At 49.6% G+C, this 25903-nt stretch overlaps 6 protein-coding genes and 1 pseudogene across 7 annotated transcripts; 4 read left to right on the top strand and 3 right to left on the bottom strand.

Annotated features, from left to right (window-relative positions):
- Positions 1 to 1715: 1715 nt before the first annotated feature.
- Positions 1716 to 5656, bottom strand: LOC9663033 (DNA mismatch repair protein MSH7). 2 transcript variants are annotated; one of them, XM_024661181.1, is made up of 17 exons: positions 5519 to 5656; positions 5422 to 5459; positions 5004 to 5361; positions 4847 to 4942; positions 4736 to 4791; positions 4622 to 4691; positions 4473 to 4568; positions 4293 to 4418; positions 4156 to 4237; positions 3885 to 4102; positions 3707 to 3833; positions 3376 to 3653; positions 3124 to 3318; positions 2699 to 3073; positions 2542 to 2638; positions 2353 to 2480; positions 1716 to 2284 (listed from the first exon to the last, which is right to left on the bottom strand). In XM_024661181.1, the coding sequence occupies exons 1-17, from the start codon at positions 5621 to 5623 to the stop codon at positions 1859 to 1861; spliced, it is 2871 nt and encodes a 956-aa protein (XP_024516949.1). In that variant the 5' UTR covers positions 5624 to 5656; the 3' UTR covers positions 1716 to 1858. The 2 variants fall into 2 exon arrangements, with proteins under 2 accessions (XP_024516949.1, XP_024516950.1); XM_024661182.1 differs by having other exon boundaries at positions 2133 to 2284; positions 2348 to 2480.
- Positions 5657 to 5767: 111 nt separating this feature from the next.
- On the bottom strand, positions 5768 to 9631 carry LOC112341275. The gene is made up of 15 exons (XM_024661168.1): positions 9139 to 9631; positions 8821 to 9077; positions 8624 to 8767; positions 8372 to 8569; positions 8277 to 8320; positions 8134 to 8227; positions 7897 to 8082; positions 7787 to 7846; positions 7656 to 7735; positions 7463 to 7602; positions 7324 to 7412; positions 6440 to 7276; positions 6221 to 6381; positions 6001 to 6168; positions 5768 to 5954 (listed from the first exon to the last, which is right to left on the bottom strand). The coding sequence occupies exons 1-15, from the start codon at positions 9629 to 9631 to the stop codon at positions 5870 to 5872; spliced, it is 3036 nt and encodes a 1011-aa protein (XP_024516936.1). The 3' UTR covers positions 5768 to 5869.
- Positions 9632 to 9784: 153 nt separating this feature from the next.
- On the top strand, positions 9785 to 11931 carry LOC9658116 (annotated as a pseudogene).
- Positions 11932 to 16578: 4647 nt separating this feature from the next.
- Positions 16579 to 19047, top strand: LOC112341274 (pentatricopeptide repeat-containing protein At2g35030, mitochondrial-like). Its single transcript, XM_024661167.1, has one exon. The coding sequence runs from the start codon at positions 16579 to 16581 to the stop codon at positions 19045 to 19047; it is 2469 nt and encodes an 822-aa protein (XP_024516935.1).
- Positions 19048 to 19065: 18 nt separating this feature from the next.
- Positions 19066 to 21286, top strand: LOC9663031 (guanosine nucleotide diphosphate dissociation inhibitor 1). The gene is made up of 13 exons (XM_024661114.1): positions 19066 to 19253; positions 19297 to 19359; positions 19424 to 19507; positions 19575 to 19682; positions 19745 to 19917; positions 19976 to 20087; positions 20149 to 20229; positions 20276 to 20338; positions 20393 to 20494; positions 20555 to 20679; positions 20737 to 20947; positions 21011 to 21085; positions 21137 to 21286. Exons 1-13 carry the CDS (start codon positions 19167 to 19169, stop codon positions 21185 to 21187), a joined length of 1335 nt encoding a protein of 444 aa, XP_024516882.1. The 5' UTR covers positions 19066 to 19166; the 3' UTR covers positions 21188 to 21286.
- Positions 21287 to 23006: 1720 nt separating this feature from the next.
- On the top strand, positions 23007 to 24984 carry LOC9658115 (charged multivesicular body protein 7). The gene is made up of 9 exons (XM_024661115.1): positions 23007 to 23340; positions 23394 to 23453; positions 23507 to 23674; positions 23723 to 23908; positions 23953 to 24083; positions 24132 to 24291; positions 24342 to 24471; positions 24526 to 24698; positions 24781 to 24984. Exons 1-9 carry the CDS (start codon positions 23146 to 23148, stop codon positions 24964 to 24966), a joined length of 1389 nt encoding a protein of 462 aa, XP_024516883.1. The 5' UTR covers positions 23007 to 23145; the 3' UTR covers positions 24967 to 24984.
- Positions 24842 to 25902, bottom strand: LOC9658114 (chaperone protein dnaJ 6). Its single transcript, XM_024661116.1, has 7 exons — positions 25833 to 25902; positions 25665 to 25763; positions 25528 to 25617; positions 25426 to 25479; positions 25256 to 25365; positions 25120 to 25202; positions 24842 to 25069 (listed from the first exon to the last, which is right to left on the bottom strand). The coding sequence occupies exons 1-7, from the start codon at positions 25896 to 25898 to the stop codon at positions 24963 to 24965; spliced, it is 609 nt and encodes a 202-aa protein (XP_024516884.1). The 5' UTR covers positions 25899 to 25902; the 3' UTR covers positions 24842 to 24962.
- Between the last annotated feature and the right edge of the window lies 1 nt (position 25903).

Below are 25903 nucleotides of genomic sequence, written 5' to 3'. Positions count from 1 at the left end.
ATAAGGGATATTAAGTGTGTATTAAACCCTTCTTTTGTAATGCAACAAGCTTAGAGTTTGGCTCCAAATTTCAAATGCACTACATAAGTCTTGAATTGCAATTTGCCATTTGCTTACTTTCTGTGAAGTTTAATATATTTAAGCAAATCATGTTGCAGCATAAGGCTTATACATTCAATGAACCAAATAGTACAATTTTAAGCCTTTACCAACCCTAGCATTTCAACAATGGGTAGAGTTAGTATAAATGTTCTAACAGAAAGGAAAAAGGAAAGGCTACTCAAGATATGCTCCCACTACATCCTAAGGCATATACTTTGAGCTCAAGATTGATCTCTTGATTTCCTGAGTGTGGCAGGCTTTCCTTACCCTGAAATCTCCATGGCTAAGATCACAAACTGATTTAATTTGCACCCACTGGTATGCATCTGAAACAGCACAGTATTCTTGTCAACAATTGGCATTTTCCAGACAGGATTGAACAAGTGAAATACAAGAAGCTCTTACCATATGATTGATTTCCCTGGCAAGCATCTGGGCATGAGCGATTCCATACTCCACATAATCATTCTTGCCATTCTCGCTTGGGAAAAAAGCAGCCCCATTGCCAATTATGGCCACTACTAAACCTAGAATTCAAATGAGCACTCTTAATTACATCTTCTGGCGGCATTGGCCTAGCTCCCAGGATGCTGATCCACAGCCCGTAAGATACTGGCATTGGCCCTTATGGACGGCGAGCTTGGAAGGAACCTGATACAACTCACCAGGAATGTCCAGGGTGAGAGAGGCTCTCATTGGCAGGCCTTCGATGAGTGGAGGTGGTCAAATCCTTTCTGAGGAAGCTGAGAGTTGATGCATCTGATTTTACTATTCAGTTTGAGCTTGGGGGATCCAAGAAGCCACAGTTTCGGATCTGTGGGAATTGTTTCTGAAGAGGGTATTTTCAAGCAAGCAGATAGAGGCATTGCAGCTTTCCTTTATCCAGGGTTTTACAAATGCCTGGTCTTGGGGAGAGGTAGTTATCCATGGAGAGCTCTTTCAGAGCAACAGCTTGGGAATGACTATTGCTTTGGGGTATCGAAACTTTGTGTCCTCTATTCTTGGCAACTCTAGACAAGACTTAATAATTATTTTCCCTAGCTCGGACATATTGGTTGGGGGATGTTTTCTATCCTAGAGAAGGATGTGAGCAGTGCGATGGCAATAGATGCCTCGGTCAGCATCTTCTGCTGCTACACTCAAGGCAGTACACTCAAGGCATTGCTTTAAGACGCAAATGCAAATGAAGATGCTTTTGAATCACTTCAAGAGTGACTCGGACTTTGAGGAGTTTCCGGTTTCATAACTATACTTTGACAGAATCACGTCAAAACATGTATGTTCAAATTATATGCACAATTAAAAATCCAAACCATAACCATGAGAACAATAGAAAGAAATTCCTGTCCAAAGTTCTTGGTGAATGAAGGCTTAAAGCAAAAGTGCGCTCAACCCAAGTTTGAGTGGATGCAACCATCAAACATTTTGATATCAGGACCGTCCACATTCTAGAGGCGGTATTTGGATAACCAAATGCCTCTTTTCTTCAAAGTGGTGAGATATTAAAAGTTCCACATGACCCAGTGCAAGGGAAGTTCATGAGTTTATGAACTAGATGCTGAGGAAGTATTTTGGCATCTGCCCCAGTCCTAGGACTGCCACTTTTTAGCCAATGTATCAATTTTCTCACCCACAGTACTCATTATCTTAGTATCTCGTACCATAGCTACTTGAGGAACATAGCTTTATCTTGTCAGGAGATTCTAATCTTGCCTTTGTGCTCATAGCTGGAAACAACCAGGATAAGCATACATACTTACAGAGCGGTTTGGAGCTCGCTCCACAGGCCTAGCAACGACTTGTAATCTTCTTGAGCACCAGCAATGGAACCACTGTCCATGGCCATGGAGCAAACCCGTCGCAGCCAGCAGTTTAGCATGCCACTGCTGCTAAAGCCTCGGAGCCGCGGAGCAATGAGCTCGCTAGCACCCCTCGCAGCGTCGACAACCGAGGCCGGGATCCCGGCGAGAAGAGCGACTTGGAGACCATAGCTTGCAGAACTGGCACCGGCTCTCAGCTTGTACAAGAACGCCAGTTGCCTGTCGCTAGAGCTGCTGTCAAACGAGCAGGCCATGTGTTGGAGGCTCACAGATGGATGCCCAGAGAATTCCTGTGTCAGCGGGTGGTAATGCGTCGCAAACACTAGCCTGCATCCCACTGCTTCCACCAGATGCCGGAAAACCTGCCGCGAAGTGAAGAACACGCTCTTATAAGCCGACAAGATGGAAGGAGAACTTCTTTCAACCTCACCGCATAAGCTATAGCGTAACCATCAAAAGTGGAGGTTCCCCGGCCAAGCTCGTCCAGTACCACCAACGAGTTGCTAGTTGCATTGCAGAGGATGGACCCAGCTTCTGCGCATTCGACCATGAATGTGCCTGGGCGAGAATTGGCATAAGCATATTGGTCCTGAATAAAAGAAAGTATTATGTAGCTTACTCTCGCCAGACATGATTCTATCACGAGCTCCAATACGAGTGAATATGGTGTCGACGAGGGATAGCGTGCACGATTCACTTGGAACATAGCAGCCAAGCTGTGCAAAGGAAAAAAAAGAAAAGAAAGAATAAAGCAAAAAAGTAAGGGAACTTCTTACTTGTGCCATGAGAGTAGCCACACACGTTGCTCTGAGCAATGTAGATTTCCCGCCCATGTTTGGTCCTGTGAGAAGTATCGCTCGAGGCTTACCAAGGCCCAGTGCTATGTCGTTTGGCACGAAAGTCCCACCCATGCCTGCTGCTGCAAATGGATGCCATAGGCCTTGCATTTCCAAAACAGCAACGCCTTGATCAGCAGCAACGAACGTCGGACGGCATGTCGGCCCTTCTGCTGCTCGTTTAGCGGCTGCGAAAGATATTAGCACGTCGATGTAGCTCAATGCATCAACGATGGCTGTCCAATGGCGCTGATGCTTGTTAAACTCGAGTATCATCCAGCTCAAAGTCTTTCTTTGCGTTTCCTCGTCCTCGTCCTGCGGCCAAACACGACGTGAGAGAAAGGGTCTAAATGAGAAAAGAGGACCTGGTCTGTGTTCAAAGACTGTTTCTCCATGTCGAGCTTTGGTTCCATGCTCCACAGACATTCGATGCTGCTCTTCACCTTTAATAGCTTACAAGCTCGACGTAGAAGACGTGCCTTCGCGGGCATCTGCCTAAGGCACTCGAGGACCTGGTAAGCACGCAGAAGTCCCGAAACAGCAAGGCACAATGTCTTCAACTGCAGCTCAGTCGAACAGGGTCAGCAAAAAGAAAACAAACATATTTGGAACTTTACCCTCCGCTGAAATGCCTGTTTTGCAAGAGGTAGTAACACTTCAGCGAAAGAACTATCAGAAAATCCCCGTAAGCGGGCACTGAGTCGCTCCAGATCTGGCACCTTCCGGAGTAATGCTCGCAACTCAGCAGCACATTCGGGATTGCACAGAAGCTCCTCGACTGAATCTAGACGATGATTTATAGCTTTGGTGTCTTGAAGTGGATGGCAAATCCAACGTCGAAGAAGACGTTTTGCGAAAGCAGTTGCGCAGCTGTCAAGGTATCCCATGAGGCTTCCTGCACAAAATCACGCTTAATATTTTCTCACGCCTCTCACACCCCTAACGTACCAGCCTTGCCTCCGTTGGCTGTGTTTGCAAGCAACTCTAAGTTGGCTATTGTCTGACCGTCAAGCCTCATAAAGCCCCAATATAGTTCATACGCACAGAGAACACCATTATATATCTCCGCGTCCATCTGCTCAACATAAGCAAAAGTGAATTCTTGGAATGTGCAAGTCGTAAGAACCTTGATCCTGTGTAAATGAGATACGAGAGCTCCCAATGCGGTCATAGCAGCGTCTTTATGATCAACAGTGTCGAGAACTCCTGGAAAGCCAGGCTGTTGCCCAGAGCACTTGACGCACTCTTGGAAATATCCACGAGAGCTAATCAGCTCTAAAACAGTGGCTGGCTCAGGGAAGTCAGCACCTGGTTGCAAAGGTGTAAGAACCAGTGGTAAAGACCCTGCACAACACTATTATGTTAACATCATCCATGATATAGTTTAGATTACAGACCAGGACGAATATAGCGTTGAAACACTTTTAAGGCACTTGGCGAGAGACCTCCTATTTCGTAAAGCACCTCTTGAGGTGCTATCTGCAGTTTACATCTGAGTGAACGAAAAAAAATATAGAAGTCCATGAAACCATACCTGCATGACGAGCGCATCCAAGGCAGAATACGCATCATTATCACAGAATGAGCCGACATAGCAAAGACCACCGGCAGCGTCAGCGAAAGCAAACCCATAAATTACAGCGCTTGGCCCAGAGTTTTCCTGGTTAGCAAATAGGCGCTCAAGCACACTGAGAAGTTTAAAATACACCAGTACCTCTTTCACTGCTAGCAAGTGAATGGCTTCCGGTTTCATTATCCCGTCCGTGAGTGTTGAAGGCGTGACTACCTGAACAAGCTTTCTCTCTACCATCTGGACAGGCTTAGATTGTCAAAAAAGAAGTCCAAAAACTGATGAAAACTTACGGCATTTGGACCTCTTTTAGCCTTGGCTTGCTCTGAAGTTTCTACTTGTTCCATTCGTCCGACTTTGTAGCTAGTAAACGAAAAAGTTAAGCAATAACTTTTGTGGTAGCTTACCCCCGAGCCACAAGCTTCTGAACAGCGTCTTCAATTCCACTCTCAGGCACTCCAACCTGTCAAAAGACGAGTCGCAAAATCTGAGAACGCGATGACCAAGTATGCATTTACCTGTCTACACTTTCCAACTCCACTGATTGTCATTTTCCAGTCGAGCTCTTTGTGCCCGATCTCAGCATCTAGTTCATAAAGCTCGTAAAACTTCCCCTGAAAAGAGTCATTTGTGTTAGCACGAGGTGATAAAAGAAACTCACGACGGTAATCTCACCACTTTGAAAAAAAGAACAATATCCATGTAGTGGCATTTGGTTGTCCAATACTGCCTCTGCGATGCGGACATTTTCTTGAGCACGTTCTCTGGAATGTGGACGGTCCTGACGTCGAACAAGGGATCACTGTGATTCCTTCCATTTCCATCGCGAATGTTTGATGGTTGCATCCACTCAAACTTGGCTTGAGCTTCTGCCCAAGCACCTTGCTTCGAGCCTTCGTCGTCACCAAGAGCTTCCAGCAATTTCTTGCGTTTGCTCTCATCAAAGGTTTCTCTCGAGAAATCGTCACGAACGCGCTTAGTACCGGGCACCAAAGGAACTTCCAATCTTTTATCGGAAGTAGGCACTGGCTTCCTGTGAAGAATGAAAGAAAAACTATCAACGCATCGGTGATAAAACAGAGATAAAACAAACCTCATCTTGTGTGTAATGCTTTCGATGAGCTGATCCACCTACATTGATCGTCAGAAACCCTAGCTCCTCCCACAATCGAAAGATTCGTCGTTCTGACCTGTGAATCGCCGAGCTCGATTGGATTGTCCAGCCGCCTGGGCCGCCCCTGCTTCCGGCTCGTATCCTTGTCATAGAACGCGAGCAGTGATCGCTGCCGTGACATCCTAAAACTCCAGCTAAGCCTAAATGGCGGGAATGTGACTATATTTTAGGGCTGTCAACGCAGATTGCCCAGCCTGCAGGGCTATGTTTTTTTTTTAAGAGGCAGGATTGTCAGGGGGCATTTTTCCACGTAGACCGCCAACAATTTGGTCAAGATAAACTTATTTTAATAATCACATTATTATTTAATTTTAGATCCGAAATTACACAAAAAGGATCTTAAACCAGGGCCCTGGAATCAACTTCGTCAGTATCTAAAAGAAAAATGTTGTCTAAGAGCTTGAATGCCTTCTGTGGACACACCCTTATCGGATAGGTAGCCGCCTCTTGATCTGCTAAAAGTGTTAAGAAAACCAATAGAGTATGGAAGGTGTGTACCTCTTAAGCCTGGGCCCGACGAGCTCAGCTCTTTGATGTTCTTCAAGAGCCACGATGCGTGCCATGTATGAGACATGGTCCACAAAGCTATCAGAACTCATTCCATGCCTCACCTTCTCTGGACTTGCAAGGAAAAGCTGTTCTTGGAGATACTTTTGCGTCTGTAGCCTGCAGAGAACAATCACGATTTGCTTGAGGAAACTTAAGTCTTAGCACTTACTTGTTGAAGTTTTCCTCGTGCCAAGGAAGAGACCGCCTGCCATCACAAGCAGCATCACTTTGACAAGCTAACTGCATTGCTTCGTCGCACTCCTGTAAGAGATGGTAAAGGTTGCATCGTGTCAGCTGTTGAGATATTTCACTACACGGGGATTCCTCCATCTGAAAGAAAGCAAACAAGAAAATCAAGCAAAGCTATGCAAGGTGCACCAGAACTTACTCGAGACAACATATCGCACGAAGAAAAAGCCTCCGCAGCAGCTGCCAAGGCATCATTGACGCTGAGCATCGTCTGGACGGATTTAGAGTTGGAGCGCAAGAGTGAACTTTGTCCCTTCCTCATATCTAGCCACTGAGCTCGAACTGGATGCACTGGCTCGTTTGACGACGACGGGAACTCTTCAGTCACGCTTTCTTCGGTCGCACAAGTGGTACAATATATCAATCCTTCTGCTTCTTCTGCCAGATCTTTAATAAAGCCGGTGTTATTCCGCGCTTCCTTCCATTCCAGTCTTTTCGTAGTCTTTCGTGGTCTTTTCCGCCTCCCAGCACCACAAGTCTTAATCATGGCAGCTGGTCCACAGTGTTTTCCTTCCGCTTCCACCACCATGGTATCAAGTAATTCAGCCTCCACTTTCTTAGCCAGCCTTTTCGAGCTTTTTGACCTGCGAGCAGCCCGTAGAGACTCATCTTCTTCAGCTGCCTTTGCAGCATGCAAGGTGGCAATTTTTTCAGCTTTCTGAACTGCTTCTGATAATTTCCCGGCTACTAAGTATGACTGAGAGCAAGGGAAGCTCAGAGGAACCAACTCCGGCAATAAGCAGTACTCGGCGTCTGAATCCTCCCACCAAGCAGCTCGTGGAAGCAATATTCTTCTTTCATGACTGTTTCGCTTCATGCTTGAGGACTGGTCCGCTTCTAGCTCTGCGCTCGGCGGTAGAGCACCCTGTCCCCAAAACTGAAGCAGCATCATTAGCTTTCGCAAGTCCTGGTGACAAGATCCTACAATGCGTTTCATGATCCAAGGCTCTCCAAATAGACCATTTGAAGCACACACCTGCACATAAATTATTCAACATCAATATTTTAGTAAAGTTACCTTACCAAGCATGCGTGGACTAGCAAATCGTCCATGGTGGGCTTTATGAAGTCAATGACAGTTTTTCTCATGCGTGGCAATAGTGGTTGACGCCCTGCAAAACATGCGGATATGAGAGACATAGAAATATCGGTGAAATCGTACTGTTGCTAGTAAGAACCATGGGGCGTTTCGAGGACTTTGCTAATTGGCCAATTGCCGCCAAAAATCCCTTATCCTCCTCAAATACCGTGTCAATTTCTTCAAACAAGATAATTGTCGGTTTTCTTCCATCTTGATCGGAGCTATAATAAATTCACGTTAGAACTGTAGACCAAACAAAAACAAATCGGAAAACCATATCACTGCTTCAGATTGAGTTGCTTCTCCAAATCTTTTCTTGATAGTTGCTCCAGCGCGACTGTCTGAAGAGTTTATCTACAAGAAGAAAAGAGGGTAAAGAGGAAGTTCGCACATATACCACATTACCTCAATAACATTAAACCCGTGCTCCCTGGCGCATGCATAGACGGCTGCAGATTTACCACACTGAAAGAATGCTTCACCTTAAATCCCAGCAAACACAACATCAAACGTACCCCGACAGGACCAGTCACAAGCACGGTATTTTGTAGACCGTCCCGTAAATCTTCATCCTCAATCTCGTAGTCTCCATCGCTGTCTCTATCGCTGTCCAATGATGCCTGCTTTCTAGACAATATTTTCTGTTTCCATCTGGAGAGCCACTCGCTTAAGGAACTCACGGAGTCCCTGTTTCCACACAACTAAGAAGCAGGAACATCAGGCACGCAAAGATTTTAACTTGAACTAGACACCTGTTTAGAGGAGTGCGGCTGGTACAAACATGTCCACGAAGGGTTCGCCGTGGTAGTAACTCCATCAGTATTTCTAGCTAGATACCACGCATATCTGCAAGTCATAGTTAAAAGTGACTAATAAAAAACACAATGCCGCATACTTCTCCTTCAAACTTGCCACTGACAAGTGTTTATGACCGGACTCCTAACACAAAAAAGCGTTACAGTAGAAGCCTCTAAAAGATAAAAGCACTACCTTTAAAAAGTCATGAACTTTCTCCAAACTTTCATCCAGGGTAGCTGCATCAGATACGAAGCGTTGCGATGGAGCAAGCTTCTGGTCTTTTGAAATTAAGTAACCATGGTCATGGTCATCACTCGAAGTAACCTGTGATGCCGATGTTACAAAACAAGAACGCTGGAAAGAGTTCCAGTTTATGTCCGCGTCGACATTCTGCAAGACAACATGAAAAGAGGTTCAGTGATAGCTCAGAAGACTCTTTCTTACCATGGTATCTTGAAGTACGTGAAATGGCAAACACGGGTCCCAGAATGAGCCCCGCTTTATCGGCGAGTCCTCACTTCTCTCTTGTTTTTTGTTGCGCTGAAAAAACGGATGAAGAGGTTTTCCAGCGCTCAAGAGATTAAATTCCTGCAGATCTTAAGTAAATTGGAAGAACAAAGAGGCAACAAAGGTGATTTTACCTCCGTGGCCATTCGTGCTTCCTTGCGCAGATCGTAAGCACACGACAATGAATCCCGGTCCACAATTTCTTCCTTTCTAGTTTTTGCGCGGGACTTCTTTTTCTTGTGACGCTTTTTGGAAGCCCGCACTGGAGGAGAACTAATTGGTTCATCTGGTTCCTTAGAATCGACAGGTTCCTCGGTATTGACAGGTTCCTCGGCATCGACAACATTGGACTTCCTTTTCCTCAACCTCGTGGACCAAAGAGGATAAAAACCTGCGAGCGCAAGAAATGTTGAGGTAGAACAAACTTGGTATGATAATCCAGTCCAGCCTACCATTTTCCATTGCATTCTCATTGCCCACGCTGTCGATCTGTGTGCTCTCCATCGAATCGCGAATCTTCACCTCCGCTTGGCTGGCATTCGGTGAAGAACCTTCGATTCCTGGGCTCGGATCGCTTTCACCTTGAGTTGGAGAAACCCTAGGACGCAGGGGAGACGTTGCCTTCTTTGCGCCATCCTCCATCTGTGTGCTCTCCAGAGAATCGCGAGTCTTCACCTCCGCTTGGCTTGCATTTGGTGAAGAACCCCCATTGCTGTCGACTCCTGGGCTCGCTACAACTGCATCACTTTCAACTCGAGCTGAAGAAACCCTAGGGCGCAGGAACGCGTCAAGGGTGCCAGGACGTGGAGACGTTGGATCGGCTTTTGCCTTCTTGGCCCTCCCACGCCGCTTGTGCCCATCGGAGCTCCAGCCATCCGCCATAGCTTCCTTTCTCCTCGTCGAGCTAGGGCACATTCCAAAATTTGGCGCCAAAAATTTGGCCATCCGAGCAAGGTCGACACCGTCACCTTCTCAGGAATTTCCTTGGCAGCAAACGATCAATATCAATTAACCGAGCAATGATTTTGATCGTACTACCCTGTAAATGCTATGGTTTTTCAAACGGCTAGTTGATTTTAGGGTGGGTTCTTGTTGGCGATGGAGGTGGACTCCCCGCCACTGGCGAGGAAGGAGGCGCGATACTCTCCGAAGGTGAGTGATCGGGTTCACGAGAAAAGGTGCGGCATTCTTAGCTACTGAGCTGTCCAGGATGAAGATTTTGAGCGCCGCGACCAGCGGTACAAGGGCCAGCAGTACAGCCACCTCTATTACTGCCGGCTTCACAAATTTCGTGAAGTTCTCGGCTCGATCGTTCAATCCAGCCTTCCTCGTGTTCCAGGTGAGAGAATCATTTTCTTCTCTGGTCGGCATCACTTTCTTCTGCTTTGTAGTTTCTCCGATCTTGGGACTGAAAGATGGAAAGCGCTGCGTTGTTATTGGAACAGTCTACAAGCAGATGAAGCTCAAGCCATCCATTCTGGACGAATATGCAAAAGAGGTAGCTACGCTTGTCTGTGTGTTTTTGTGTGACTTTGCTTTTCTCCTGCAGCGCACAAAACCTCTCGCAACAGCTTCTAGTTTCATGCATTCAGAGGATTATTTGGTGCTAGAAGATGCGAGTGGTCGCGTGAAGCTCGTCGGCAGCATGATTGTGCCCTCGAATTATGTTACCGGTATGTATCTTGTGTACGACCAAGTGTTCGAAAGGACTCTCGTTTGTCGTTGCAGGCATTGTTATTGCTGCTTGGGGACAGGGAGGAAAGGACGGCGACTTCTTTGTACGACAAATAATTGAGCCCGGTTTACCACCTCAGTCACCATTGCCTTCCATCACAGGCAAGCCAGCCTGCCCCTACTTGAAGTTTCGCGTCTGAGCCCGTCTTTTCTCAGAGGACAAGTATGTCGCCCTCGTTTCTGGCTTGAGGATTGGTAGTGATCATTGTAACCCTTTGCAAATACAGCTCTTGGTTGATCACCTTACCGGGCATTTGGGCGATGAACAGGTAATCAGACACAGGAATATTATATCATGACCTTTATTGTCTAGGAGCAAATGTTGAGCGCTCAGGTCGTTCGTCTGATAGTTGCGGGAAATTCTCTTGATGTGCAATATAACTTGCTCGCCGGGCAGGTTTGTCTTCCAAAAACATCCTGTATGCTCTTAGCATTTGCAGGCTATTTCCGCCAAGGACCAAGCGAGGTTGACTGAACCAGTGAAGGAGCTTGACATTGTGCTAGCTCAAGTAAGTCCGTGCGCACGCATTTGCTACTTACATTGGGCCTGTAACAGATAGCAGCAGCAATGCCAGTTGATATTATGCCCGGCGCAAATGATCCTGCAAACTTTACTTTACCCCAGCAGGTATGAAATGCTTGCTGATATTACCACCAGAATTAAGACGCTATTTCAGCCCTTGCATAAGTGTCTCTTTCCTGGAGCGTCTGCTTACAGTACCTTTTTATCTGCGACAAATCCTCATCGATTTGAACTGGACGGTATAGAGTAAGTATTCTCTGTTTGATATTACTGTTTCAGGAATCAACTAGTTCTGTGCAGGTTTCTCGGCACGTCTGGACAAAATGTCGATGATCTTGAAAAGTACTCGGAAGCCAAAGATGTCATCGAACTTATGGAAAGAACTCTGCGCTGGAGACATATTGCGCCTTCAGCTCCTGATACACTGGGTATGCTATTTCACGCAAGTAATGTCGCTCACTTTGTGCTGCGAGCAGGCTGTTTTCCATACACGGATAAGGATCCGTTCGTTCTGGACACATGTCCGCATGTTTACTTCTGTGGAAATCAGAAGAGCTTTATGACTCGCTTAGTTACTGGTATGTATATTTGCTTAGCCCTTCACCGCCTGTTTCTTACCGCCGACTGCTTCTTAGTTGAAGGGAAGTTGGTGAGAGCTATTTCGATTCCGCGCTTTTGTGATTCGGGAACTGCCGTGATGGTAACTTGTTCAGACCGTTTGTTTGTTGGCTTCCAACATCGATGATTGCCAGGTGAACTTGCGGACACTGGATTATCATCTGCTTACGCTTTCCACTGCCTTCGCGTTCGATGCTTGAGGTGGTGTAGTGTAACAAGTACTCACCACCACTCTCCAGGAATCAGTGTATGCACTCGCATCCTGTGCAGGCTTGCACAGTTTGTTTTTTTTTTTTTTTCTTCTCATCCTGCGAGTATTTATAAAATATGTGGTTAAATAATTAAAAGAAGTAGCAAATCTCTCTCTTGATACGATGTAGCGGTTCTAAAATGGGCGTAAGCCCGGGTGAGGCTTACTGGAGTCCACACCAGGTCAAAGCCCTTACTGTTGATCGCCCTTGCTCGTCACGCCATTCCCAAGCCAATCCTCCCCCTTGCCCTAGCTCCCGCCACCTCCTTTATCGCTGCTCTGCTGGATCCCAAGAAGTCTCTGTTGATCCGCCGCCCGATCCTCTATAACAAACCCCTCCCTGCCACATCAGATCTCCTTGCCAAGTCATCCCTCCACGTGTTCTCCTCACTTTGTTATACGGGCTCGGCCACTACAGCTGTCCTAAAATAAAATTTAATAAAATAAAATAAAATAATGGCACCACGTGGTCAACATCAGTCAAAGGGAGGCTCAAGTGTATATTAATGCATGTTAGGGTAAAGGACTAACCTACCCTAGGGCTCATAGAAGAGTGGCGGTGCAGTGGAGCTTTTGAGGTAGCTCGGTAAACCCTAAACCACCCCATTTTGGGTGGTGAGGAACCTCAAGAGGTGGCGTAACATAGTCTAGGGCAACTAAATCTTTGTCTTTTTTGCACCGGATCATAACATTGGTATCAGAGGAGTTGGTTGCAATGGCCGACCAAGCTGAACGTTGGAATCCTATTGTTGATGGTGGTGCCGACGATGGTGCCGACGAAATTGCGAAGATTTGGACCATTCAAGATGTGGTTTATGAGCTACGAGCCCTTAATCAAAATCAGCAAGAGATGCAAAATGAGATGCATGGCATGATGGATACCATGCGTGGGCGTGTTGAGGTGCTCGAGGCTGCACTCCAAGTAAGCCTTCTTTGGTAGATCAACTCAAGATTCCAACTTTTTCCGGTGATAGTGGTGTGGACGAGTGTCTCGCTTGGCTAGCCAAAGTGAAGAAGTTCTTGACTACTAGGGGAACTCCGGATGTAGAGGCTTTAGTGGCTATTCTGATGGTTTTGCGTGATGCGGGTCTTCAATGGTGGAATTGGCTTGAGGAGTCCCGTGTTGTAGATAAAAAACCACCAGTGTCTACCATGGATGAGTTTGAGGCTGCTTTTCGTTTACATTTTGCCCCTCATTATGATGTGGAGAATGCTTGTACAGACTTCGACATTTCCAGCAAGGGAAAATGACACTTGGGGACTATATTGAGAAGCTTACTCGCTTGATTAGTCGTGTTCTAACCAAGGATCCAGATCAGAACAAGTCCTACTTCATTGATGGCCTACATAGTGAGAGCATGCGGCAACACTTGCGTCATTCTCAGCCTACAAAGAGTTTGGAGGAGCTCTTTGATGCAGCTCATCAACTTGACAATGACAAGCACAAGTCTCACAAGTGTTCCCGGAGTCCTATCGAGAATTGTCGTGATGATCGCCGTGGACACAAGGATGGGAACAAGCATCACAAGTTGAAGTCGGTGGTGACTACTTCGGATGCAAAGGGGTCCAAGAAGCAGAAGTTCTTTGTGAAGAATTATAGACAGGGTTGTCATCATTGCGGAGAACTTGGACACTACAAGGCTGATTGTCCGCAATTGAAGAACAAGCAACAGGACAAGAAGAATGGCCAATCTTCTTTTCACGGTAAGTCAGATACTAAAAAGTTGCAAACTTTGCAGCGTGAGGATGAGGAGAACAACCATTCCGGTTGGAGGAAGCGACTTTCGATCGTTGCTCGTTAGCTCAACTGTGTGTGGAACAAGATGGAACTCGAGGATACGCGTGAATTAGCTTTAATGCTGGAGGGTGTGTTCCGTGGCGATCTAGTGCGGATTTTACTGGATAGTGGGAGCGATGACAACTTTGTTTTGGCAAAGTTTGTTGTGGAGCATGGCCTGGTCACACGCGGCGTTCTTCCATACACAGTGGAAGGTGCAGCTACCTCTACTCAACATTTTGATGCTTATGTCGAGGGGCTGGAAGTGTTGGTTGGCAAAACCACACTTAATCTCGCGGATATCCATCGTGTGGATCTCATTTTCGAGATGTCATGGTTGGTGAAGGTGGATCCAGAGATAAAGTGGAGTATTAAGTATATTTCGTTGGAGTATGGTGGCATTAAAGATGTGTGGTTTGGCGAGGGCGTTCAACCACCAGTTGTTATGCTCTCTGCTACATCTTTGAAGCAGGCTTGTCATAATGGAAAAACACTTTCGAGTTACTTGTTGTTTGTTTGTGACTTGGGGGACCAAGGCACGTGTGGGGAAAAAGTAGCAATACGGGATGTACTGGATGAGTTTTCTGATGTTTTTCCATTTGAACTTCCTCATGGATTGCCTCCGTTACGAGGTGTGGAGCATGAGATTACATTAGAGCCGGGGACGCGACCAATTTACCGACATCTATTTCGGTTAAGTTATGCAGAGGAGCAAGAAGTTCAACGACAAGTCAAGGAGTTACTTGACTTTGGATTTATTCAGCCAAGTAAGTCTCCATTTGGTGCTCCGGTCTTGCTTGTGAAGATGAAGGACGGTTCAATGCAAATGTGTATTAACTACCACGCTTAAACTACCGATAAAATGGAGACGCTTCCACGCGTTACCCCTTGTAGTCTTAATGGTCTCCTACCTCATTTTTGATATAGAACGTTTGCTTTGCCATGCCCTCAGCTGTTGCTGTGTCACTGTTTAGCATCCTAGCTACCCGAATCAATGCTGCCCAATACTGTTGCACAGACTCACCTCTCTTGAATTTGCGATCCCTCATCGTGAGGAAGGCACGTTCAGCAGGCGGTAGTGGCCACGTTGAATTGCCTCCTCCCAAGATTCCTCTTCAACTCCACTCAGATGGGCCATAAAAAATTGTTGTGCTTCCCCTTCCAGAGCCATGTATAATCTCTCTCCCTGCCACTTTGTTGTTATGTGCTGCACACTTGAAAATCTCCAGATAGAGCTCAAAGTCTTCTCCCATTTTGTATATAGGATACTTGACGTGAGCCAATGATGAAACTTCTAGGCAGAAAAGCTCCTTTCTCATTGTAGCATTTCCTGCTACTGCTAATTGCCATGTGACCTGGGGGTCCTTCAAGAGTGCAACGTCAGCATTCTCCAGCAGCCTCTCAGTGCTCGCCTCCACTCGTGGTTCCTCGAACAGCCGGTCAGACGCATCCTCCCTTTCCCTGAGCGGAGTGGAGCATCCGAGTCCCCTTCATAGCCAGATGCCCGTCCTCGTGACAGCGGAGATGCCATGCTTCCAGTTCATGCCAGACGAGAAAGGTGCCATGGCCCAAGCACGTCACTAGCACCACGAGTAGATCACCAAGATCCCCCCACCACTGGCCTCCCCGGCTCAGCTCATTCCTCAGCCCCTAGCTGGATGTATGGCAGCTCCAACCTTTGGATGCCATGCCTTATGACCAAACCTCTTGGTCACACTGGCTGTCCTAGCCAGGAAAGTCCTTTTGGCCATACGTGTCCTCCACGCTACTGCACAAGCCCTCATGCTCAAAATTTTAGTCATGCCAGAAATGGAATTGAAAAGGAAAATTCATATAGACTCCAGTATGCCTAGCCCAGATGTGATGAGGTGCCCCTCATCTCCACCATAAAATGGGCGTAAGCCCGGGCAAGGCTTACTGGAGTCCACACCAGGTCAAAGCCCTTACTGTTGATCGCCCTTGCTCGTCATCAAGCCAATCCTCCCCCTTGCCCTAGCTCCCACCACCTCCTTTATCACTGCCCTGCTGCATCCCAAGAAGTCTCTGTTGATCCGCCGCCCGATCCTCTGTAACAAACCCCTCCCTCAGATCCCCTTGCCAAGTCATCCCTCCACATGTTCTGCCTCACTTTGTTATACAGGCTTGTTATTGGCCGCTACAACAATCAAATCCAAAATTGAGTGTATACACTGTAAAGAGTTTGTATATCAAAGAGTGTTTGCTATTCCCCATGTTTGTGAGTTTTCATTAGCATGTACTCCCGCTGCTTCTGGATCATGGCCTCAAAAACGTCTAGCAGCGACTCCAGCGCCGTTGCCTCTGGCTCAAAGACCTTGAGTGCATAGACGATTCCCTCGAGAGTTGACATGCAGCCAGGCCGGGGCTCGGGCCTCACGAACTCGTACATGCTCTTGAAACTGGCGGGCAACTTGTACTGCGGCAGCTGGAACAGCCACGGGTTCTCCATGTAAAGCCGCCTGGCCTTGGACCACGTACCATCTATGACAATTATCTGATCGGGAGCTCGGCATGCTTCGCCACTTTCCTTGCCTTGCTCCCCTCCATCTACACCCGATCGATGGCCAAACTTAACGCCCGGAAACATTGCGTGCAAGTCCTGGGCCCTGTCGCTGGGGAAGATGAGAGCTGCGTTTGGCGAGAGGTTGATCCAGGAGGGTGCTGTCCGTGGGAGATATGGATCCATGGTAGCACAGCCGTAGAACCAGCAGTCGTGTTGGGTCCTGTCGTGCTGCTGACAGACGACAAGCTCGTCCTGTTCAGCGGGACTGCCATTACGCATGCAACGGTTGGAGCCCGCTACCTTGGGACGCACCCGATAAGAAGTGCCCGTGTTGATCTGCGGAACAACGATCACCTCAATGTTCTTGAGGCCCAGCATTGCAACCCGGACAGAGCCCAAGTGGTGCTCCTTCTCCTCGGGATTTTGGAGCACGGTGACACGGATCCTGTTGTGGATGGGCTCCCCGATCATGCCACACACGCACAGCACCGCCGCCTTGAGGCAGCGCTCGCAAAACTCCCTCTTACCAGCATCAGCAGCAGCCGGAGACTCCGGCATCCAAGAAAGAAATCCATCGTCCAGGACATCGCCCATCAGCTGCCGCCGCCCTAAACGAGAGTGTGTTAGGGCAAGCACCAGGCAAGACTGCATTCGCCTCGTCCAAGCCTGCAATGTCCTCCCGGAGGCGCGGGAGCTCCTCAAGCTGGCAGCAGCCACCACGGAGCTCTCGGCCGATTCCTACGTGTGCAACCTTCTCGTCCAGATGTTTGGGCGCTGTGGGAGTGCCGAGGAAGCGCATCGGGTGTTTGCTCAGATCCCACATCCAGATGCCTTCTCGTGGAAATCACTCCAGGCAGTGTATACCAAGCTTGGGGATGTTGACAAGGCCAAGAGCGTCTTTGATTCCATGCCAGACCGTGACATCTTTGCATGGGCAGACCTCCTTGCCGCCTACACCCGCTCCGGCCGCTTCGAGCAAGCACAGGAAGTCTTCTGCAAGATGCCCGAGCATGATCTTGCTGTGTGGAACACGATGCTGTACGCAGTTGCAAATACCAGGCATCTGGAGCAAGCCCGCAGCTTCGTCAACCGGATGCCTGCCCGCGACATTGTGTCGTGGACGACACTGCTGTGCTGCCCGTCTCTGGGCCTGGAGGGCGCCAAGGCGATCTTCGTCCAGGAGATGCCAGAGCACAACACGGTGGCTTGCAATGCAATGCTTGTGCTGCTGGTGAGGCATGGCGACTGGGACGAAGTGGACAGGGTGCTCGCTGCGATGCCCGCCAAGAACATGGTCACCTGGAATGCAATCCTCAGCTGCGCCAGAAGCGGGCATGTTGACAGGGCCCGAGAGGTTTTTGATCGCTTCATGCCCTTTAGGGACCTTGTCTCGTGGAACTCAATGCTTGCGGCAAGTGCCCGAAGTGGGCATTTAGATCAAGCGTCCAGCCTGTTTCATTTGATGCCCGAGAGGAACCTGGTGTCGTGGAACTCACTCCTGTCAGCTTACGCGGGAGTTCTGGACGTGGAGTCTGCGCAGGCCATCGTGAGCGTCATGCCGCAAAGGAGCCTCGTTTCTTGGAACGTCATGCTGACAGCATATGCCAAGACCGGGCATATTTTCGAGGCGCGGGCGCTGTTTGGGCGCATGGCTGAGCGCGACGTTGTATCGTGGACGGCCATGCTGACGGCGTACGCGGACCACGGGGATGTCGAAGAGGCCCGGTGTTTGTACGATGGGATGCCTCTCCGGAACGTGGTTGCCTGTAATGCCATGCTCGCTGCATATGCCCAGAACGGGCAACTGGACGAGGCGAGGCGCGTGTTTGACTCCATGCCCGAGCGAAGCCTTGCGTCGCTCAACGCCCTGGTCTCGGCCTATGCTCGTAATGGCTGCCTGCCGGAGGCACAGCGCGTGTTTGATTGCATGGAGGAGCGCGACATTGTGTCGTGGAACGCACTGCTTGCGGGCTATGCACAGCATGGAACCTGCAGCGAGGCCGTCGGCTTTTTCCGGAGAATGCCTCACCACAACCTCAATTCGTGGAACATAATCCTCGCCGTACTTGCCCAGAACGGGCATCTGCTGCATGCGCGGCAGGTGTTTGATGCGATGCCGGATCGCAGTGTGGATTCCTACGTGGAGATGATGGCGGCGTACGGGCGTGCGGGGCAATTTGGTTGCGTGAGTGCCGTGTTTGATGCGATGCCGTTCCAGACGGTGGTGACTTGGACTGCCTTCTTGTCGACGTATGCTCAGAATGGGCATCTCGACGAAGCCACGGGGATCTTCCACTCCATGCCCAAGTGGAATCTTGTGTCGTGGAACGCGATGCTGGTTGCACATACAAAGACTGGCGAGCTGGAGCAGTCGATGCTCGTGCTCAATGCGATGCCGGAGCGGGACTTCATGACGTGGAACGCCATGACCATCGGCCTCGGCAAGGCTGCCCGTTTGAAGCTCGCGCACACCCTGTTTGATAGGATGCCGGACCGACGGTCGTCACCCTGGAGCGCCATCCTCGCGTCCTACACACACAACGGTCGCTCCAGAGAGGCAGACGCTCTCTTTCGGGAGATGGTTCTCGAGGGTCTCAAACCCGACGACGCCGTGCTCACCTCCATGCTCTTGGGCTGCAGCCACGGCGGCCAGTTCACAACCGGACTATCGTACATCCGTTCCATGCTCATGGATCACGGCTTGAAGCCCGCCAAGCAGCACTATGGCTGTCTTGTGGATCTCCTGGGCAGGGCCGGCCACTTGGAGCAGGGCCAAGATCTCATCGCCAACATGCCCTTTGAGCCGGAAGCTCGAGATTGGATTTGCTTGCTCGCAGCAAACCGAAACGCGCAGCAGGCCGAGGCCCGCATTGCAAGATCCGCGGCTCTGGAACTCGATCCAATGCATAACGCGCCTTACGTACTGGCGGCGGCCTAAAGATACCAGTCGCCCCGGTGGAATATGCTTTGAGTCGTTTAGTAGTAAACCCTACAGCGAGCTTCGTGCGCCTTAGATCTGCGAGGCCGGCTCCTCTAGCGCGAGTGTTTTGGTGCGCCATGGATGAGGAGTACGACGTCATTGTGCTGGGGACGGGTCTCAAGGAGTGCATCCTCAGCGGGCTGCTGTCGGTGGATCGTCTCAAGGTGGGTTTTTCTCGATCGGAGTTGGAAGACATCTCTCTCGCAGGTGCTACACATGGACAGGAACGACTACTACGGGGGAGAATCGGCGTCTCTCAATCTTGTCCAGGTCTGTGCGTCACATTAGGGCGTCTGTCTCTCTCTCTCTGATCGTTGATCGTGCTCTCTTGCAGCTTTACCAAAAATTCCGCAACAGTGACAAGCCTCCACCGTCGCTCGGTCCGAGCAGGGACTACAACGTTGATATGATCCCAAAGGTTTGGATCCACTTGACTCGCTAAAGATTTCTCTCACTCCCCGCATTCTTTCTTTTTTTTTTTGCAGTTCATGATGGCTAACGGGCAGCTCGTCCGAGTTCTCATTCACACCGATGTGACCAAGTACTTGGCTTTCAAAGCCGTAGATGGAAGCTTTGTGTATACCAAAGGGAAGGTAATCGAAAACAAAAATGTCGAGTTTCAATTCAAACCTTTGGGCCATTTTCTTTTTTCCAGATCTACAAAGTTCCTGCAACCGATGTAGAGGCTATCAAGTCTACGCTTATGGGCATTTTTGAAAAGAGGAGAGCGCGGAAATTTTTCATCTATGTGCAGGACTATAACGAAGCGGATCCAAGGACTCAAGACGGCATGGATCTCAGTAGAGTAACGACCAAGGAGTTGTTCGCGTAGGCTTGTTCATTACTTTTTTTGTGCGTCTATTCACCATGCTGTTATTCTTCGTAGGCACTTTGGACTTGACGATAACACCATCGATTTTATTGGCCACTCACTGGCATTGCACCGGGACGATAGATACTTATCTGAGCCGGCTCTGGAAACGGTGAAGAGATTTAAGGTACTGCTACAAACTATGTCTTTTCTTCCTGCGGTTGTCATCTTAATGCTTTCTTCCGAAGTTGTATGCAGAATCTCTGGCTCGCTTTCAAGGCGGTTCCCCTTATATTTATCCGCTCTATGGCTTGGGAGAACTTCCTCAGGTTGGCTTTTCCTCCCTGTGTCCTTGGATAGTAAACTCTGCTGCAGGCATTTGCACGCCTGAGTGCCGTATACGGCGGGACGTACATGCTTCAGAAGCCAGACTGCACGGTACGCGTCGCATGCGTTTGCGTATCTTTTACATCGCGCGTGCTGTTTTTGCAGATAGAGTTTGACGAGGAAGGCAAGGTTAGAGGCGTCACCTCCGAAGGTGAAACTGCCAGGACCAAGAAAGTTGTCTGCGATCCTAGCTATGCACGAAACAAGGTAGAGAGGAATTTGTATTCGTTTGTGCCAGCACTCTCCCTGACAAAGTTTGCTTGACAGGTTCGGAAGGTCGGGAAAGTTGTCCGGGCCATATGCATCATGAGCCATCCAATCCCAAACACGAACGATTCCTCGTCAGTTCAAGTTATCCTTCCCCAAAAGCAACTGGGACGTAGGTCTGATATGTAAGTGTGTAGTAGCTTTGCGATGTTGTGGCCTGATATAGTGATTGTTTCTGCTAGGTACGTGTTTTGCTGCTCTTATTCGCATAATGTTGCTCCAAAGGGCAAGTTTATCGCCTTCGTGTCGACCGAGGTGGAGACGTCAGAGCCCGAAAAGGAGCTCCAGCCAGGGCTCAGTCTTCTTGGGCCTGTGGATGAGATGTTCATTGACGTTTACGACAGGTTTGAACCAGTGAATGACTGGACACTGGATAACTGCTTTATTTCCAAGGTGATGCTCCATTTCTCTCCAGAAAAAGGATGTTGCTAATCATCCATCGTTGGCTTTTTTCAGAGCTACGACCCAACCACACACTTTGAGACTACAGTGCAAGATGTTCTTGCCATGTACACCCGCATAACCGGAAAGGTATGGTTTGTAATAATTCTGGCGCCAACATCTCACATCTAAATTCCGCAGGTCCTGGACTTGAGTGTGGACTTGAGTGCCGCCAGTGCTGCGGACGAGTGAAAGTCTTCACTACGGGCCTTGTAAAAATCTGGTGAACGATTGTTGTTGTCCGCGTTTTTTTATATGAATGAATACCAAGTCTGTCTTCCAGTTGCTCTCTCCCTCTACCAGTGTGGAGCAAGCGAAGCAAGAGCAGCAAGAGTGAGAAGAAGTGCCATGGCTTTCCTCGCCAAGCCTGGATCAGACACCTCGTCCCTCTGAAAGCTGTCTTCGGGCATGCTGGCACACGACAAAGCCCACAAGAGGCCAAGCCAGGTGTTGCCGCTGGCCAGGAGCGACACACTACCCAGAACAAATGTCAAGCCGGAGACGTAGCCAAACGCGCGCCTTCCCAGGCACGCGGTGAGCATGCGGCCACCCTCGGAGACGCCACAAGGGAGCAAGCTGACGAGCGTGAAGTTGAATCCCAGCAAGCCACCGAGCGCCAAGGGACTCAGGCTCACCACGGGGTCTCCGTCACCTTCCCACGGCCAAACCGACGACGAGAGCTCCTTGAGCATCCAAGTGAGCAGGCCCGAGTGAGCAAAGGCCCGAGACGAGACCTCGACGACGGGCATGGCAGCGGAGGCGCCCGCAGCGACGAGCAGGGCCGAGAGAGCGAGCTGCAGCAGGGATGTGGCGGCGGACAAGTCGAAGAGGCAGCGCCGGTTTGGCAGGCATCCACGATAGTAGACAAAGGTTGGGATGGCACCGAGCTGAGGAACCGGGAGCACGAAGAGCGGCGTCACGGCCCACAGGACGCCGTAGAGCGACGCCACGGCCCTCCGCAGCAGCGTACCGCCGGCAACGACGGCTAGCAGGCCGAGAGGAGGCACGCACTGCCACAGCGAGGGTGACGGCATTGACAAGTTGGCACTGCTAGCGGCGGCCCAGGCTAGCATGAAGTAGGAGATCGCGGCGGCCTGGCGCTCCGGGAGGTGGAGGAAGATGAGGGACGTGCAGTGTGTGAGCAAGCATGCGACTTGATCGCCACCACCAGCACCCGCAGCGCCAGCGTTGAGGACAAAGGCAGCCCAGCCGCGGTTTCTCTTGTCCAGCTCGCTCTGGAGCTGGCTCTGGAGGGTGGCGGCGTTGATGCTGGTGGGTGAGGATAGCAGGCAGAGCCTTCCATAGCGGACTGCGAGGCGCCGCGATGGCAAGCCCGCGGACACAGTGTCCAGGACGCGGCCGAGCTCTCCGTCAGCGTCCAGGATGAAGTTGGACATCCTGTAGGCGTAGTCGAGGGCGAGCTCCGCCGCCGCGGATGGACCTTTCCACCAGAGCTTGAACTTGACGTACATGGACAGCACAAACCACCTCTCGAACCTCATGTCGGTGTGAGAGACGCTGTTGAGAGGCTCCCCATTCAAGTCGCAGAACAAACCCGACGCTAGCAGTGATCTGGCCTTGAATCGCGCCACGTCCCTGTCCACCACCGCCTTCAACCGTGACAAGCCACTGCTGCTGCTGCTGCTGCTGCTGCTGCTCGAGATTGAGAAGCGATCGTCGTTGCCATCGTCTTCGTCGTCGTCAGCGTACACGGTTGCGAAAGTTGCTACCAGGAGAGGGAAGAGATTGTCGTGCCTTGGAATGTAGATATCGGTCTTGCCAAACAGCTCCTCCCTCACAAAGCCCATCATCTCATACGACTGCTCCATCTCCTTGTTCTTCTTCTTCCGCTTGCGCTCGTTGGCTTCAATCAGCCCGCCACCAGCAGCCCCATCGTCTCTTCCTTGGAACATCCGCATCACCGAGCTAGACACCTCCATTTTCACAGAAGACTGCTGCTTCTCGTCTCCATCGCTGCCTTGTCCTTGCCCACCTTGTTGTTGCTCCTCCTGGGCTCGGCAACACTGGTGTCTCCTCGGCTGCGCCACCACCCTCCTCGCCCGCCACGGCGCAAACGTGACCACCACTGCAGCCATGAGAGAGCGAGAGAGAGAGAGAGCTTTGCCCTAGCGAGGAGCACAAGTTATGATATGAGCGAGGTGGAGGTGAGGGCGCTGGTGGAGCGCGAGGTGCCCGGCTGGGCGGAGGACGACGTCAAGGTGGATGCGCTGTTCAAGGCCTTCTCCGGGCAGCGCGAGGATTGGCAGGGACGGCTCGACTTCTGGCGAGCGCTCATCGTCAAGCTGGCTCGTCACCTGGGCCTCATTGTCATTGACGGCCGGGAAGTGAGTATGGGATTCTCATTTCTAGCTATAGCCTAAAGCACGCTGTGGCACAGGTGCAACTGCGATGGTTTCTACGCGGTGGACTACTGCCCTTGTGCCTGAACGATGTCCTAGTCAGTATTCTTAAACTGTTTCTCTTTTGGATTCATATCCTGGGATGGAACAGCGTGAAATGCTGCGGTCTGGAGAACTCCAGGCATTGGAACAGCAGGAGCGGCAGCAGCAAACTTCAAGCCTGGGACGGGCTCTGGCATGGGCGCTGGGTTTCCAAACGGCCAAGGACACCATCGACACTGCCGTGGGTGGCAGACTAGTCGTCACCGTTCTTCTCAAGGTAATGCTAGACTTCTCCTTGTGTCTTTCTGATCAAGCACCTTGGCAGGAAAGGGTGGCGCACGTCTGCAAAACTCTAGCTGACACAAGCTGGAAATCGGACTGCATTGTGACCATGAAGTCGTTTGTGGGGCTGTTTGGCGACACCGACGACGCCAAAGCTGCAATGCACTACCTGCTTGACAAGAAGCTGGCTCGACACGTTTGCATCGACGAAAGGGATGAGCTGATTGAGGTAACACGGGCAAGTCTGTCGTCGTCTAAAGAGCGCGCAAGCAGGGGCTCAAGATATCACTGGTGCAGTCTTGTGTGTCTGCCTTGAACCAAGTGGATTACCACATGTTGCAGCTCCACTGGACCAGCGAGAAGATGAAGCAGAGGTTGGATGCTCTTGACCAGCGAGTTTCACAGTGAGTTCCGTGAGCTGCTCGATCTCCATGCGTGACTTGTCTATGCAGGCTTCGCGAGGCTGCGGTCGGGGCTAAAGACAAGCGTGTTGCCTTGAGACACTTGAGATCCATGAAGGTCTTGGCAAGCAGCCGGGACAAGTGTGCGGACCTCATGGCCAGGATCCAGGAGATACTGGACGCCATCTCTGATGCAGAAGCGACTAAAAAGGTGTTTGTTCCCAATTTTTGGTGCAAAATCTTACAGGAGGGTGTGCTCAGGTCTCGGAAGCCATCCAGCTAGGGAACCGCGCCATGAGAGAACACCACGTTACTCTGGAAGAAGTGCACGAGCAACTCAAGGAGATGGACGAAGCAATGGTGCTGACGAAACTAGTCGGAGACGCTCTAGGTGATGTAGTTTTACGTTTGTGGTGGCTAGTTTTACCGATGTGCCGTGTCGCAGGTGGCTCGGCGAGCATCGACGCTGTTGAAGATGAGGATCTGCTACAAGAGATCGCCAGCCTCGAGGAGGAGGTTAGCCAAGAACCGGGAGGACACAAAGAAGAGCTGGCAGGGACAATCTCTAGACCGGATGAGGAAGTTGCTTTGGTGGTGGAAGGCTTTTCAAACTTGCAGGTAGCATCGGCCTGAGGTGGCACAAGGATTTTGTCTTTTGAACGGTCGCATGTCCCCATAACCAAGTGTTCTATATCCACAGCCGACGCTTTGCTGCAGTGTGGGACCGAGATTAACGCACACTTCTGCAGTCACCACTAAGATTTGCAGCACCCTGCTGCTCCAAAGTTTCCTGGTCGTCACGAATCTATTGATCAGTGGCAAGCTAAAGATCACAACCATAACGAAGTATCACAACCTGAGTACGCAAAATAAATATAAAACCTAGAGATGTGACTCCACTTCATAAGTTTGAGATGAGCATTCTTCCGGAATTTCTTCAGAGACGAGATGTTTCCACATTCGATATTCAGGTGTCTCCATTAGCTCGCCTAAATGAAACAAGAAAATAAACTCTGAAATAAAGCATGAAACTACATACCTGAAGAAATTGCCTCGTCAATCACTCCCATAAAACGATCAGAGTCCTCGCTCGGCTTCGAACACATAAGATGTGCAAATACCCTGGCATGGAACAATTTTGATTTTGAGTATGCAGTAAGAAATTCTTTGCTTACTCGTCCATATCACCGTCATGCTTTGTATACAAGTCTTTGAGGTCTTTCGTCTCAGCCTCTGAACCTCTATAATCGTCATGGAAACTTTCGATATCATCCAATGTCACTCGCTATTATAAAAAAAATTATTAATTTATCAGGAAGTGTAGAGTTTATTAGTAGTTTCATACTTGATTGCTTCTTCTGGAGAGCTCATACACTGATGGGTAAGAATCTCCCATTTCCTGGCAAGATGAAGAAACCATAAGAGAAATAATAAACAAAGAACTTACAATGCCCATTTGGTCATAAATAGCCCTCTTATTGGGATCACTCAAGATCTTGAAGGCATTATGGAGCCTTTGGAAGTTTCCCATGGCATCCTGGGAAATAAAAAGAGATAAACAAGAGATCATTTGCTACAAGAAACCTTATTTCCTGGATTCTTGTCTGGATGCAACTCCAGTGATCGATTGAGGTAAGCCTTTCGTATCTCGTCACTTAATGCTGTCCTTGAGACTCCAAGAATCTACAGCGACCATAAGCAAAAATGGAATGATTGGAAGAATGCAAAACTGGAAGAATAGATATTTTATACCTCATACAAGCCTGTGCCGTCTTCAAGCTTTCCACTGCCTCCAGCCCCATCATGCTTCCCAGCCATTTCTA

The sequence above is a fragment of the Selaginella moellendorffii genome, unplaced genomic scaffold, assembly GCF_000143415.4.
Source record: "Selaginella moellendorffii unplaced genomic scaffold, v1.0 SELMOscaffold_80, whole genome shotgun sequence".
NCBI classification, from domain to species: domain Eukaryota; kingdom Viridiplantae; phylum Streptophyta; class Lycopodiopsida; order Selaginellales; family Selaginellaceae; genus Selaginella; species Selaginella moellendorffii.
Note: the sequence above shows the minus strand (reverse complement) of the source record. Positions and strands in the feature narration are given on the sequence as shown.